General features: G+C 56.8%; 1 protein-coding gene across 5 annotated transcripts in view; it reads right to left on the bottom strand.

The window, feature by feature from the left end:
• Nucleotides 1–16,157, bottom strand: part of PARVB (parvin beta) — a 98,131-nt gene that overhangs the window by 48,343 nt on the left and 33,631 nt on the right. For all 5 annotated transcript variants that reach the window (XM_040637679.1, XM_040637680.1, XM_040637682.1 and 2 more), the window contains exons 2-3: nucleotides 3,191–3,280; nucleotides 464–534 (exon numbers count right to left, since the gene is read on the bottom strand). In XM_040637679.1, the coding sequence (XP_040493613.1) occupies nucleotides 464–534; nucleotides 3,191–3,280 (161 nt within the window). The remainder of the gene's footprint in view (nucleotides 1–463; nucleotides 535–3,190; nucleotides 3,281–16,157) is intronic.

Genomic DNA, 16,157 nt, shown 5'->3' with positions numbered 1-16,157 from the left:
GAAGAGCGCTTCTAATAGCCTATGTCTGTGGCATGGACTGTCACAGACAGCGTCCTCAGAGCCCGGGGGCCACCTGTTCCGCCTCGGGCTGCAGAAGGGAAAGGTGTTCCACAGCCGCCTGCTCTGGTGCGGAGCTGGGTCTCAGGGGCCGAGGATGTGGCCAGCGCCTGAGCTTTTGCTCGTCCACCAGGGGGATTAACTTTTGAAGCCCCACCGTGGTTTAGATCAGAACAATCAACACGGCGATCGCACTCAGACACGCACAGACGCCACAGATAAAGCGTCACTCTGAGCCGGGTCTCAGAAACCAGGCTAAGGAGACAGAAGCTGCCCTCCCGTCGCAGCTTCCCTGACCCCAGGGACCAGCTCTGGGGCTCGGCCCCCCACCCTCCGCCCCCCCACCCAGCCCAGCCGTCTGCCCACCGCAGCCCAGAAGGCAGGCGCTGACCTAGGGGTTCCTTACCTTGACCAGCTCCTTGAATTTGGGGTCATCCTTGGAGGTGGGGTCGATCATCGTGCGCTCCTCGTTCTCCTCTGCCGGGGAAGAGAGTCGCGGTCAGCACAAGTGGGCGTGGCAGGGCTGCGGGGACGGCCGGCTCCCCTTGCCCCCAGTAGGGGAGAGGGACCGAGAGCAGAGAAGCCAGTCATTTTCTCAGTGGCTCACACACTGTGAGGACCGCACACACATGGGCTGAATCGGACCCGTGGGAAAAGGTCCCAGCAGCCACTGTTAATAAATACATACACTGAGAAAGCTCCCTGCTACGTAAGATAGTACGGACCAAAAAATAGGAAAAAATAGCAAAAAAGAGGGGGTGATGATGTTTCACGATAAAATGTGTTCATCCCCGTTCTATTTGTTAGCCATTTTTCCTCCACGTTCAGGCCTCAATCTACGGACGGTGGGGCCCAGGAGCCGCTGCAGAGGGGCTGGCGTGATAGGGAGGAAGAGGGGCTACGTGCAGGAAAGCCCCCCTGGCGGCCTGACACCATCCAGAACAAAACCGACCACTACCCGCACAGAAGACAGTGTGGAGGTACCGCTGACCGCATGAGGGGATGCGGAGGGGGAGGCCTCGGGACCTGAGCAGGGGGTGGGCCCGCAGGACACACAGGTGGCAATGACCAGGCTCCTGGGGCCCAGGCAGACTCCCATGGAGCTTGGGCCCCTGTCCATGCCAGTGGGAACAGAATGGCTTTGAGCGGACTGACTTCATAACAGCAAATTTTAAAACCTGAGAAAGTGGAAAACTATTTTCGGAGTCACGCAGATCTGATGCTCAAAAGGGACGCTCCAGGTAACACACAGGAGACCACACACGGGTCTCTTGGGATGTCCCTGCTAAGGCCCCCAGCAGCATCCCAGTGCTCCTGGGACCAAGGCCAGCACCATCCACGGGCACTCTCCACTCTCCAGCCCTTCTAGCCTTCCCTTGCTCCTCAACAAGCCTCACCACTGCCTGCCACAGGACCTTGGCACATGCTGCTCCCTGTCTGATACGCACTTCCTCTACTCCACATCCCTTTCACCTTTCAGATCTCAGTTCCAGGTGCTGACCAGGTCAGTCCTTATCAAAGTCACATGAACTTCAGGGACAAGCGGAACCTTATGGAAAAAACAAGGACACCAACTCCCTTTGCCCAAGAATGGCTATTTATATAGATGGCAAAACAAGAAGGGTTAGGGCCCAGAGAAAGGCAAGTTTGAGGCATTATCAACAAAACAACAGCCTGCCATGTGTTTAGGATAAGACTTCTAGCCCTTCCGTTAGTCTAAGTCAGGGCTCTCAACAGGAGCAACCGTGTCCCTCCCCCACCCCAGGGGGCATGTAGCAATGTCTGGAGACGTTTTTGGTTGTCCCAGCTGGTGGCATCTCGTGGGCAGAGGCTGAGGAAGCTCAAACCCACAAGACACAGGACAGCCCCCACGGTGAAGAATGACTCAGTGCCAGATATCCACGGGCCAAAGTACAGTATCCTGTTCTGTGCCCAGCTAATTTCCAGACGCATGAACAAGTCCCCAGGTTCCCCTTAGAGAGGGTCACCCAGGAGCAGGCACTTCTGCCGGACTGAAAGCGACCAGCAACAGCAAAAATGAAGAGTCGAGCTCTTCCAAGAGGAGAGAGGGGTCACAGTGGACCCCAGCAGGATCTCAGGGCCCTCATCCAGCACTTGGCTTCAGGTCCAGCAAGCTGAACCTGTGTTTGCATTTCTCCGCAAGCTCCTGCTGGCCTGGCCTGGTCGTGGAAACCACAACGGAGGAACCAACCAGGACTTCCCTTTGAACCAGGGTTTGGAAATAAGCGGAATGTTCCACAACCGCCTTTCAGACTGTTCAGATCCCAAAACATGCTTTAAGAAAAATGTGTCCAGACTGTCACCTCATCAGTGCTGGCTGTGATGTGGTCCCAAGGAGGTGGGTGCAGGGGCCTCCACCACTTGGTGGGTCCTACCCAGCAAGCCCACGGCCTCGGGACAGTTCTGGCTTGTGCAGAGATTAGGGTGTATTAACTATGCTTCTTACTTTCTGTATTTTCGAATGCTTTGACACCTCAGAGCCTGGGGACCTGGAGACACTGCCCCTCCCAGGGCTGGCCAGTTCCCAAGACAGCCAATAACTCCCCTGTGACGGCCTCTGATGCACAAACGAAACAACCCAGAGCCCGCCCCCAGCCGCCACCTGTTTTACAGGCTCTCACACTCCCAGCCCACAAGCCCCTGCCCTCATCCCCCCAGGGCCTGACACAGACCACTCAGGAGAGCGCCTAGAGCCCCACGAGATTATCCTAACCAGCCGGTCCACACCTGCCTACCCTGCCCCACCCAGTCCTTCCCACGAGAAAAGAAAGGTCACGCCTTCCCCTCACTCCTGCCTCCTGCCCAACCCCGGGGTGCCCCCACCTCGGGAACTGTGCTAGTAACAAGCTGTCTTTCCAATGGTGCTCAACTCTCGATCCGTTGGCCTCATTGTACGTAACTACTAATACACCTGGCGTGTGAAATCAGACCGGCAGAAGCTTACAAAGGAAGACTGGGCTTTCTTTCCTACCGACTTTTCTGAACGTGACCTTGAGCTAAGAGCCCAGACTCTCGGATGCCACCTGGCCATCCCTCTGGTGCGCCTTCTCGGCCTCACCAACCGCAGGAGCTCAGCGGCGTCACGACAGGGGGTTGGCAGAGCCCACGGTACCTAGCAGGGTGTCTTCGGGGTGGATATCCGCCGAGGCGGGGGACATCGGCGAGTTGATGGCATGTCTGCCTTCTTCCTGCAGGTCACTCACTGTCGAGAAAGGAAAACAAGGGTCAATGTCAATGGAGTACCGTGGCCTCGCATGTCAGCAGCGGAAACACAGGAATCAACTCCTGCTTTTTAAGCATTTAACAAACATTCCTAAATGGCCTGTCGCCCAGAAAGAGTCCGAGCAAAAATGCTCCGAACCGAGAATACGTTCTGCAGTGCTTCCCTCTCGTGCCAAGTAGTTCCCGATACCCGCCAAGCCCTGCCAGGCTGTTTTTGCTGCTCTTTGGAATACATGACTAAGACACGGAAGCTTCTAGATGCTTCCAGATCCGCCCAAGGCTGCTGAGGTGGACAATGCTGGAGTCGCAGCGACAGGGCCTGAAATGGGGGGCTCTCCCCTGCTCCCTGGAGAGCTGTGTCCTCAGCCATGGGATCCGGGGGTGGAGGCCGCTCCCAACACGCACACAGGCAAGTCCTGAATTTAGAGCGATGTTTTTGTTGACGGGCAGGTTTAAGGGAAGACTGATAGCAGGTAATGGCCAGCCCTGGGGCACTAGAGCATGCAACAGATCTAACAAACCCAACCCGAGGCTTCAAGCTGGAGGCACCATGACCTGCGGTGTGTACAGCACCAGCCCCTGCGTGTGTGTGTGCGCGCGCGCGCGCGTGTGTGTGTGTGTGTGTGTGTGTGTGTTGGGGGAGCACTCGATAATCACAGGGTTCAGAGAGCTACAGGATCAGAGGCATAGCATGGATGCCAGTGGCAGAAAGGATCCTTCGCCCCCCAGGAATGTGCCTCGAATCACATCCACCGGGGGCACCACCAGGACCCCCGGGGACCAACACCCTCGCCCTGTCCCACTGTTTCCTCTGGCGCCCAGCTACTCCAGGGACTCCAGCCTCCAGCCCCAAGACCTGACTCAATGGGTGGGGCTTGGGCACCTGCTGCTTTTGACAGCCCTGGTTGAGAGCTCTGGGCCACAGTCCCCAACTACATGCCATGGACTGGCCTCCCCGTCGGTGTCACCCACGTGCCCGGGCCTTCTCTTCCGGTCACACCGCCTATCCCGGGCATGTGAGGAGTAACCAAGGGGACAGAGCCTGATGGCTTCAGAGCAGGCAGGCTGGGGCGGTGCCCCCAACTCTGCTAGTGGTGTGACCCCAGACAAGTCCCACTCACCCCTTGGGGCCCCTGGGAGGACGAAATGATGAAGGTGAGGTCTCCAGCCCAGAGCCAGGCACACAGTGGGCTCTGCGGATGGCCGGCCCTCCGCCCCGCACGAGGACGCCCACGTCTCACACAGGGGAGGCCCTGAGACGAGGCTTTTTACAAAGTAAACTCTCACATCCCCATGTCCCCGAGCAGCACGATTCACCAGAGGTGGCAGCACCCCAAGAGCCCACTGACGGGAGAGTGACTGAGCGAGATGCGATCTGCTCCTCCAACAGGACACCCCTCACCCGTGGAAGGGAAGGCCACTCTAACACCTGCTACCACACAGATGGACCTCGAGGGTAGCACGCCGCGTGGAACCGTCACAGCAGGACGAACACAGTGAGGGACCCAGAGTCAGCAAATCCTCAGAAAGTCGAATGGCAGGAGGAGGGGAGTTTGTGTTTGACACAGACGGAGTTTCAGTGAGGACGACAAAAAGCTTCAAGAGATGGTGGCGGTGACTGCACCACACCGAGAACGGGCTTCGTGCCACGGAAGCGCACGCTCACGAAGGGTTAAAATGATACATTTTATGATATGTATGTTTTACCAATAAAGGAAAAAAAAAGAAGGAAGGGAGGGAGGGAGAGAGGGAGGGAGAGGGAGGGAGAGGGAGAGGAAGGGAAAGGGAAAGGGGAAGGGAAGAAAAAGCAGACCCTCTGCCAGCAACATCCCGGTCTGGATGTTGGAAGCCGTCCCGCGGTCGGCCCCGCGCACGCACACCCCCTAATCCCACACCCCCCTCCCCAGGGCGCATCCTAGGAACAGACCGCACACACGGCCGTCTTTTTATCCGCAAACCCCTAGCTTAACTTCATGCGAGACGCACGCAGACGCTCAGCACCTTCGAGTGGGATGACGCACAGGGGGGTCTGTGAGACACCCCCGCCCCGCCCCCAGCAATACTCCACAGACGCCCCCGGGGCCCAGCCAGCTCCGAAAGCAGCGACGGCATTTCAGCAATCGCTTTTACTATGTGATGAGTTACGAGGAGCACCTTAGCCAGCAGAAAGCTTCCAAAGGCAGAGAAAGGGAAGTGGAAAAGGGGATCTTGCACGCAAGTCACGTACACACGAAGCGCGTACTCCTGAATCGGTCAGCGGGTGTATGCGGAGACCCTGAACGCCTAAGTCCCATTTCCCAGGTGACATCACTGAAGGACAGAGAGGCCGGGGGGGGGGGGGGGTCCCCTTCAGGTCCAGGTGGTCGGGGATGTGGTTATGTTCACAGCCCAGGAAAGAAGAAAAGGCGGAGGGAGGCACAGGGGGCTTCAGGGCACAGGTGAGCCATGCAGGTGAGCCATGAAATGCGCCTGTAACGGGTCATCCGCTCAGCAGGACACAGGCCATGCACCAGAGCGACCGGGGGGAGGGCGGAGGGGTGGACACGCGGAAATGCTTCCAGGGGGCCCTGCTGCCTGATCTCAAAGACACGGGGAGAAAGGAAACAGCATTTTCAAAGCACAGAAATTGGGTCACATGGAAACAGAGAAATTTCCACTCCGCCCTTGAACATCAAAGATAACACTAAACAGGACCCGCGATTTCTCGACCTTATAAACGAGAACCGCTCTCACAGAACCGCCCAGGCTCTGGTTCAACAGCACATTCCAAGCAGCCTGTTGTGTGCAAAGCTCTGAGGGAAACAAGGACAGACGCAATGGTTACGAGCCCGGGTCAGAGCTGGGGGGAGTGAATCCCACTTGACTACACGCAGGCCCGTGGCCCGGAGGGGTCCCTTCGCCTCAGTGCCCCCATCTGTAACGTGGGGTAACAGCAGTATCTGCCTCACAGGGAGTTCTGAGGAGTGAGAACATGAATGCTCAGCTCCTGGGTCAGAGTGCAAGCTCTGTGAAGGGGAGGAACGGAGGTGAGAAACAGTCTCCAAGAGAGGGACAAAGGGAGGAAAGAGCATGGCTCTCCCGCATCCCAGGAAGAACCAGGGAAGGCTTCCTGGAGGAGGAAGCAATTGAGTACAGCTTTGAAAGACAGCAAGAATCTGGAGCGGGGACTTTGGGACTCTCTGCAAAGCATACGGGTGACAAATCAGAGCCTGGACTCTGGAAGTCCACCAAGCAGCCCCATCAATGCTGAGCCACGGGAGGGTTCGAGACAGACGCCTCTTCAGGACTCTCTCACAGCCTGGGTTCCCCAGGGGACACAGCCCCATCGCTGAGGACCTTTCTGTCTATATCTTCCGAGGGTCAGTCTGACACTTGGAAGGAGGGGCTCCTCTTGAACCATGGCTTCTCCCCAAGGACCCCACTCTGCCAGTTTAGTGGCCTTCTGTTAATCCCTGGAATGTTCTGGTTTTTAAAGTACTGGTCCGTTTGCCAGAAAGCCGAACACTTCAAAAATGCAAAACGCCGGCTGCCTTGAATCACGGAGAAAGATCTGCTGGCCTGGGAGAGCCAGCGTCTGGTGTGCACAACGGGTGTGGGCGTTCCAACAGACAGGGGCTCGATGCCACGAGGCTGAAGACTCACTGATTCCCTGAGTGCGCACCATGGTTTTGAGACGAATGCCCTTGTCCACATAAAACCAGCCAGCCAGCCATGAGGAAATCGATAGCAAAGGTTCCCACTGCACCCAAATCCATCTCCCAGGGGTGCCGCTGCGTGACCGTGGGCTAAACAGGGGACACGGGGCTGGGGAAAAGCCAGGAGGTTGAGAGGAAGGACGGAGCCCAGGTCAGAAGACAGTGCCAAGGTGGGGGGGGGGGTGTTCGATAGCACAAGTGTCCCTCTGGGGACGGCTACCCCTCACTTGGCCAGGGGCAGGGGGCAGACCGGGACATGCAGACAGCAGTCACCAGTCTTATGAGCTTTCAAAAAAGCTCAAATTAAGGGTTTAGTGTGGAATCTCCCAATTTATAAACGTAAGCAAATTGTTCCAATTCTGTGCGCCAACCAGGGGCCATCGGTTTGCAACCTCAGGTTGCAGTGTATGCACAACCCACATTCCTAGCCATCTGTGGGAAGCAGACAGAGGGCCGCTCATGTTTCCGGAGTACCTCCTATGTGCCAGGCATCTTTCATGACATCCCTTCATCGTATCTCCTAACAAGTGAGGGAGCGGCTGGGTCCTGGGCTGGGCAGGCACCTGTTACGTGAGAAGGCACCTGATGTACACCCCACAGTGAGCCCCAGAGTCAGGACTGAAGCCGGTTCTACATGGTCTTGCACCTCACTATGCCCAGCTAAGTCCTACGCACCTTCAAGCCTCAGCTTATTGGCAACCTCCTCCAGGAAGCCCTCCTGGGTGCTCCCTTCCCACACTGGGCTCCTCTCTGCCTAGCTCACGTCACACAACTGTCCGACTTCCTCTTTCCTGGACCGTCTGCCCACCCCCACCAGCGCTAACTCAGCTCCTGCACACTGTAGGTCTTCACATTTGAGGAGCAGTGCAACGGAAGCCTTCGAACCCTGGAGCCAGTCTGCTGGTTTCAGATCCCGGCTTGACCACCGACGAGCTGATCCTGGGCAGGCTACTTATTTGCTCCGTGCCTCAGCTATCATCTGTGAAATGGGGGCACCCCTCGGCGAGAGATTACAAGACTCAGTGAGGTGCTGGCATGCAGTAAGCGCTCAATAAATGCTAGCTTTAGCATCTGTTGGATCGATGTATACAGGCTGTTTCCAAAGCCCGTTCCTTTTCCCTCACCCCACCCAAGGACTGGGCAAGGCTTAAAAAAAAAAACAAAAAACAAAAAAACACCTCTCCTGCCTGGAATTACAAGCACATAAAAAGGAAGAAAGAACTGGAAACTATAACCTCAACACTTGACAGCATCTCATAAAGAGCCTGCCATTTACGCTCCAGGCCAAATGCAAAGGTTCCATCTTTGATTTTTTTTTAATCTTTTCCTTTGTATGGCTTTCATTTATTTATTTAGACCCAAGCTCTTTCCAAAAACACAGGCTTTTAGGCACCTTTTTTTTTCCCTTTGACATTCCTGGGCACGCACGCCCTGAAAGCGTCTGGCTCACGGAGCAAGGTCACCGTCAGGGACGCGGGGGTCTGAACACACAAGGCTTCTCGGCATCTCGCTCCACAAGGGGCGCCGGGGCAGGACGGGGGATCACGACGCACCCCCTGCAAAGACGGGGTGCAGGGAGCCTATGGGGGGCTCACCCGCAGGGCTTCGTGGTGGATACAAAGGCCTGCCGAGGGGTGGGCCGCGGCCTCGGGTGCTTAAGTGGTGACAATTCCATTTTCTGACATTTCAACACAGCCGTGATGTTTTGCCACCTGTGGGGACTTTTGACGCCATGTCTACGCTTCCTGGTTTTTGTGCAGAACAAAAGATCAGGAGGAGAATTTTCAGCAGCGCCACGGGAACCAGACCAAAGAGAAAATCCCCACAAAACAGTGCGTCCCCTGATCCACGTCTACAGGGGGAACCAGAAAACGCCAGGAAAGCTGCCTCGGCTCTGGACGCTTACGGGTCCCGGTCAAGACACTTCCACTCCCAGGTTGGGCAGGTCCTCAAGGGAACGGAGCGGTCCTCGGAGTTGCCAGGAAAGCAAAGGGAGGGTAGAGGCACCGAGTCCCCCCACGGGCTGGGCTAGGGCAGGCAGGGGGACAGAAACCTCTCGGTGCCTAGGAGGATCCAACCGTGAGGCTTTCCCGGCCTCTGCCCCACAGTGAGGGCTTCCGTCCGCACTCAGAGGGGTCATTTCTCTGCCGAAGTCAGAGTTGATCAGAATAATGAAATCCATCAGCCGTGGAGCTCTTCACACAGTGGTGTGAGTCCCACTGTTCCACTCGTGAAGATCTCACAACTCCATTAAAATCAGGCCCAAGAAGATGTCACGCAGAGCAGACTGCTGGCGGGGGGGGGGGGACCACTCTTTCTGACCTCCGCAGACACTGGCGTTCACTGCGAGCTAGGATCACCACGCAGGGTCGGCAGTTCTTTCTGGAGCTACCACGCTTGCAAAGGCCTTGAAGTGTGAGGCCCGGTCTTTCCCAGGAGGTTATGATGTCCAGGTTCAATCTCCACGAGTCTCAGGATTCTAGCGGATGGACGGCAGCATCTGGCCTGGGGTCAAAGGCTGTGGGAGCTGATGGCCCCCGCCCCGAGGAGAGCAGCCGCCCTTCCCAACCGGGATGTGGGACAAGAGGGAAATGACTCTCAGCGACCGATCGGCGAGGGAAAACGTGCCAGAGAGAGCCTCTTGACCTTTAAAGTGGCAGATCCGGTTTGTTTTCACTGCGGCACGGAATCTGGCCCCGTCACGAGGATGCCGGCCCATTGTAACGAGCTCGCTGTATTTACGTGAGTTTAACTCACGGTAATTTCTCAGCTGAGGAGTGTCGGAAGCACACAGACAACACCACAGGAATAAGAAAGTCCCGTGACTGTGGCCCACGCCGTAAGGACGGCTCAGCCTGACATCTCCTTTATGGGGTTTGCTCTGCTGGGGCTCGAGGTTCCATCCCATTTCTCGAGACGAAGTAAGTTTCGAGGCTAAAATAAATGTGTGAGCATTTCAATAAAGCGAAATCCAAAGGAGGTCGGCAGGTGTTTCTGACCCCCACGCGGCGCTCGCAGCTGAAGGTCTGTCCCACTGAAGCAGCGGCGAGCCTCGGGGTCGGCAGGCTGCGGATCCCACGGACGCCGGTCGAAGGCCACCTCCGTGTCGGCCCTCCGCCGGGCACTAAGGGGACAGGAGAACGAGACCGACGGGGCCTGCTCTCAGGCCGCCGAGAGGGCGGTGCCGGCAGCAGACGGAGGGGAAGGGCGTGCCTGGCCCTTCCGCCCCACAGCCTGGCCCAGCGCCTGGCACCGAGGAGGCTCTGAAGGAGTAAACGTACGAGCCCCGCAGTGCAATACATATCGTGGCGCTTTCCAAACAAGAAAGCAAGGTATTTATGCAAATAGCACAATCAGAAACTCCGAACTATGTATTTCTAGGTGTACGCGTCTACGTTCGTGGAGAAAAGGAAAGGCTCCACTCCAAAATGACAAGAGCGATGTCACTTCTGGAAGGGACGAGGGCGGAGGGACGAGGAGACGGGAAGGCTGGGCCACAACCATGTTCCTACATTATTGTGAAATGAAGTCAAAAGAAGGACAACAAACAGACACTCTGGTAGGAGCCTGTGCCCCGACCCCCGCGGGCTCGGCCCGAAGCCCGAGACAGCCAATCCTACAGGGAAGGAGGCCTGCCGGGGCCTCTCGAGGCCGCAGAGCATCCAGGCCCACATGTGGGGGGGCTCCATCCGCCGTAGGCCGCAGCCCTGGGGCTTCCCCGCAGGACGGCCTGCGTGAAGAGAGCTGTGTCTGCTGCGGACCCCGGGGACGTCACAGAGGGCCACACGCCCATGCCTTCATGTGCGGGCAAGAGAGAAGCAGTGAGTTTGGGGGTGAAGGAACGGCTCTCCCCCAGGCAATTCTGTCATCCCCTCCAGGCTCCGGGAAAGGCCTTCTGCTGGATGCGAGGCATCCACACAGCTCAGAACCTTGGAACCCCCGTCCTCAGCACCATCCGAAACCCATTTGCGACTCCTCTGATTTTACTGAATGGGTCATTCCATGGCCTCTGGCTTAGGGGACACCAGGGAAGGGTGTGGTTGCCTGGGTCGGCCTGGGAAAGGTGTGGGAGGGAAGCTGAGGGGTCACATCCTCTGGGAACCCTGCAGGATGAGACAGGACCGACCCTGAGACAACACCGTGGATACCCCAGTCACCACCCGGACACCAGTCATGTCCCCTCCCACCGTCCGCCGGAGCCCTCTGCTAACCAGGCCCCTCCTGAGCACTCAGGCAGGCTTCCAAACTTCAATGCATAGGATCGCCTGCGCTAACAGGCAGATTCTGACCCCTCAGGTCGAGGCAGCGTCCAAGACTCGGTGCCAATAACCAGCCCCAAGGCGATGTTGCTGATGCCGGGCCAGACCTAACTTAGAAGACATTATCAAACCCCACCAGCTCCTGAAATCCACACCGGCGAGGGACTTTCGTGCTCCTTTCAGAGATGGATACAGGGGCCACGTTTCAACAACTCTCCACCTGGCCAGCACCTGGCACGGGTGCTTCCCTCCCCAGGAAGGAAGGACATTTACTGGGCACACCTCGTAAGTGCTGTCATGCGAAGCTCCCCCCACAGACGAGGTCTAACACAACGTGCCACGTCCAAGCTGGCCTGGCCACTTAGGGATGGATCTGACCCACGCAAGGCCTGCAGTTCTCCAAATCACATCATCTTCCCGCTTCCGGTGGGATCAGAGGGAAGCACAGGCCATTTCCTGCCCATGGGAAGAACCCAGAACTTCATTCCTTCTCTGACTCCCTGTTCTCGATCTTGAGCCAAAGGCGGGGCTGCCTGTCTCCGCAGCAATAATGAATGAGTTCACTTACCACCCTGGCTTCTCCCAAGACCCTCTTTTCCAAAAGGCTGGTTCCCACACCCTAGGAAAATGGGTTCAGTAGCAGAAATCGGGGGGCCGGGGGGGAGGGCTTGGGATTCTCCAGGCAACACTGCCAGTCTCAGGGGACACGGCAAGCAATCTGGAGGGGGAGAGAAATTGAGAGAGGGAACCTCGCAGCACAGCCCTGACCACGCGAAGCCACTGCAAACGACAGCCTGATTCTGGAGCCAGAGGCTGAAGATGAAAGGCCCGCAAACACGTCCATATGCAAAGAACACAGAGGGAGGAGGCAAGATGCTGGGCAGGACCCTCCTCAGATGCGGCATCTTGTATCCTGTCCCTGGGGCAGCCGCGGGCAGAGGGGAGGAACCTGCCACCAGGACGGCCACTCGGCCTCCCATGGGCCCTGCCGTGGCCTCTTCCCTTCTGCAGGTGACCGTCCTGAACTCAGCTGTTTCTCCTCCCCAGCACCCCGTCACCTTCTTCTGGTCAAACCAGAACCCAGCCTTCCCTTGGAGGGAACCAGCATGTACCCCCCATTCTCAGGAGTTACAATCCAGGTGGGGACCTGCTCCCAGCCCCAGTGTGGAGCCAACGGGCACGCTATACTCCCCGAAACACAGGTAACAAGCCAGGAATGGGCTTGGCCTGCTCAGAGCTACAAGAAGATTGCACTGGGAACGCAGAATGAGACAGGCACTTTTCCCCAGTGACCTTGATCCAGCAAAGACGCAGGTGGAAGCTCACTATCATCCTACCACCGAACAGAACCTGGAAATGAAGGCACTGGATCGACAGACCGCAGAGAACAGTTTAGCCACACCGTTTGTGTGCTGGATCAAGCCTTACCTGAGGCCAGCCACTGGTGGCCCCTTCTGTCAAAAGTCACCAATGAATTCCATTTTGTTCTTAATCCACTGAGTTTTCTGTCATTGGCAAACGGCGTTCTCTCTGATGCAGCCGTCCTTCCGACACGCAAAGCTAACCACGTCCCTGGTGTAATCCACAAGACGGCTCCCGCCAGCTCCACAGTAAAACACGACCCCCCCCAAACACTTGATGAGCAGCCCCCACCCCTCATCAAGCTGCAGCTTCCGCCTTCTGCACTCCCCTTTGTAATGAGGCCTTCCCAAAACTGCTCATGTCCCACATCGCTGCCCCAACTGTCCCCACCACCAGAGATGCCCTTTCTATAGGGCTAACTCCACCCCACCCCCAGATTAGACAGGAGAGCAGTCTCTCTGCACTCAGGCCCCAGACAGAGTGAGGGCTCCTCCTCCGGCTTCCTGCGGCTCCCCTTGCCCATGACAACGACAATCCTTTACCCCGTCGGTGTAGCTGTGGGGAGGGCCTGCCTCCCCGCCCCCACCCAGGAGTGCATGGGGGCCGGGCGCTGCTCAGGACCACAGCCTCACAGCCTGCACAAAACCTGACGTGTCATCAGGACGCAATAAACATTTGTGGGACCGAAGAGTACGTGTTTACGTAGACGAAAAGGAGCTGAACAGGGAATTTAGATAAGAGACACAAAGTCAGGAGAACGGGGAACAGAATGTTCTTGCAAAACATTCCACCTCCAGCCACTTAATTGGGTGGAAAAGGAGAGTTTCCATTAAGGCTTACATTAGCCTGGCAGTCGTGGGTCACCAAGGACCCAATTACTGGGATGTGGCCGCACGGAGGGAGAGGGCTCAGAGGAAGGGCTCTGCTCTGCAGTTAGGGACTTAGCGGGACAAGCTGCCTCTGGAGCAACAAAGCTCGTCGGCTGGGGCGTGTGCCGCGACCAGCCACCTGCCGCAGGCATCCAGGAGAGAGGCCAGTGAGAACAAAGCCATCCACCCGTCTCCGGGAAAGCAGGTCTTCTGGATACCAGAAGTTACTTAAGTATAAATACAAAGAAGGCTGGAGCTCCGAAGCTGATGTCAAACAGGCAATTCCCCGGCCCAGATCAGGCCTTTTCTTCCCCTTTGCCCCGGGTGATCAGAAAAAAGGCGAGGACCACAGCAAAATGAATTGTCTGCGGGAAGGAGAATAGGAAGAAAGACTTCCAGGTGAACGTGAAATGTCAGGTTTACCATATAAACCACCTGGCGAGCAGAAACCAGGACACGGGAGGGGCGCGGGCCTCTTGCTCATAAAGAATGACTGATCCTGTAGGGACAAGGGACAACGGCGGCTCAGGCGGAGAGCAAGTGGGTCAGCTTATTTGAGTCACCTCCCAGATGCAGCAGGTAGAATCCTCGGGGGCCGGAGACGGCGGCTGGAGCCGCGCAAGGCCGGGCGTCTGCTCTGGTCTCTAAGGGTCTCGGCTCCCAGTCCCTCCCTTCCAGTCCACCTCCCACACTGTCTCAAGACTTCGTCCCCAGAACACAGCCCATCAGGTCATTCCTCTGCCCACAGACCATGCCCACCTTCCACTGCCTCCCCACACAAAGCCCAAATCCCTCCCCATGGCATCGCACACCGACCCTACAAAGGGTCCCTCATCCAAAGCCCCCCCAAGCCCAGGGCAGGTGCCGGTACAGGCGGAATAAGAGAACACACAGGCTCTGGAGGTCCGTCACACAATGACCTCGGGCACGGGCTTCGTCTCCTTCTATCTTTTACTGTCTTTCCACTGCAGGGGGATAATAACGAGGCACGATCCTAAGGTTGTCGTGACAACTAATTTAACAAGAAGCAGTCAAGCAGTAAGTGTTGGGTCTCCCCTTCCCATCCCCCCATCAGTACCTGCACTGGGTGTCAGGGAGTCACCCGCCTGACAAGCTCACCCACTGCACCAGGCACTTGCAAGGCTGCGAGGCCCAGGGGCAGCTGGGTGGCTCAGTCGGCGAAGCGTTTGCCTTTGGCTCAGGTCATGATCCCGGGGTGCTGGGATCGAGTCCTGCATCGGGCTCCCTGTTCAGCGGGGAGTCTGCTTCTCCCTCTCCCTCTGTGCTCTCTCTCAAGTAAATAACTAAAATCTAGGGGGGTAAAAAAAAAAAAAAAAAAAAAGACTGCAAGGTCTGGCCATGAACTCACCGCGAGCCCCTGCGCTCCGGGTTACGACCTAGGGGGCATGTGAATGTGTCACTGCCAGATTATAGACTCCCGGAGGCAGAGGCCAACCCGTCACCCCTGTGCCCCCAGAGGTGGGCCCAGCACAGAGAGGACGTGCCCACCTGGTGGAACTGAGCCAAACCAGACCTCGAAAGCCTCAGGTATGTGTAAGTATCGAGGGGTGCAACAGCCCCATTAGCTAACTGCTCAGATGACAAGGGGCCACGTACCCCCTCGTCACCGATTCTCAAAAAACCCAGACATTGAAACATCCACGTCACTGCAAACCAGGCATGATCTAATCTCAAAGATCCTTCAAGTACTGCTCGGGCATCACCACAAACATCTTTGTATGGGGGCTGAGCATTTGAAACAGACACTAATGAGGCTGAATGATGACAGAACCTCAACTCTACATAAAACATCAGGAAGGCAGCTGGACGGTGCCAGCAACACGTGTGACCCCCCCCCCACGCCAATTCTGAAAAGTCCAAAGTGCCAGCAGGCAGCTGAGGCCAGCCACCGTGCACGGTGACCAGCAACCAGGAGAAGGAAGCCACCGAGCCCGCAGGAGTGGCTCACAGTGAAATCAAAATGCAGCCCCGTGCCAGGAGCAAAGAAAGGATGGTGGAGTGGGTTCCCCCAGGCAAATGAGCTTCTCTAGGGATACGCAAGAGCCCCGACTTCCCGAGGAGCTCGAGGGCCACCATCACTTAATGGACGCTCTTTGGCATATGTTATCTGAAGAACAGCTGGACCCACGTCCCTGAGGCCAGCCTCCCCAGGCCCCCAAAAGGGCCATCCAGTTCTGCCTCCTGCTTTCACAGTCCCCCGCTTAGCACAAATGCCTGGCAATCCTGCATCCTGGCTGCACACGTGCTGATCTGGACATGATGTGTGTGCTCTGTTCCCTTGATTTGGGGGAGGTGCATTTATCACATTTCCACCAATCAACTGTGCTGGGTTCTGGTGAGGACGTGGAAGCAATTTCAATCACTGGTCATGAAAATCTGTCATGAGTTAATAAAAAGGGAGAGTCTAAAATAAGCAGAAGGGGGGGGCAGAGGGCTGACATCACCCCCAAAGAAACCCAGAATTATCAAAAATGCCCATCGATGTCTCCCCTTTGTGCTTTTCAGCCACGGCCCCCTGGAGCCGAACGGCACGGGGCAGGTTACGAAATCTGCTGATCATTTCCAGGAGCAGGCGAACCCAATGAGCCTAATGCACCGGGAGAGAAATGTGCTTAATAAAGAGAAAACAGAAATGGCAATTCAGAAGTAAG

The sequence above is a fragment of the Ursus maritimus genome, unplaced genomic scaffold, assembly GCF_017311325.1.
Source record: "Ursus maritimus isolate PB19 unplaced genomic scaffold, ASM1731132v1 scaffold_21, whole genome shotgun sequence".
In the NCBI taxonomy this organism is placed as follows: domain Eukaryota; kingdom Metazoa; phylum Chordata; class Mammalia; order Carnivora; family Ursidae; genus Ursus; species Ursus maritimus.
Note: the sequence above shows the minus strand (reverse complement) of the source record. Positions and strands in the feature narration are given on the sequence as shown.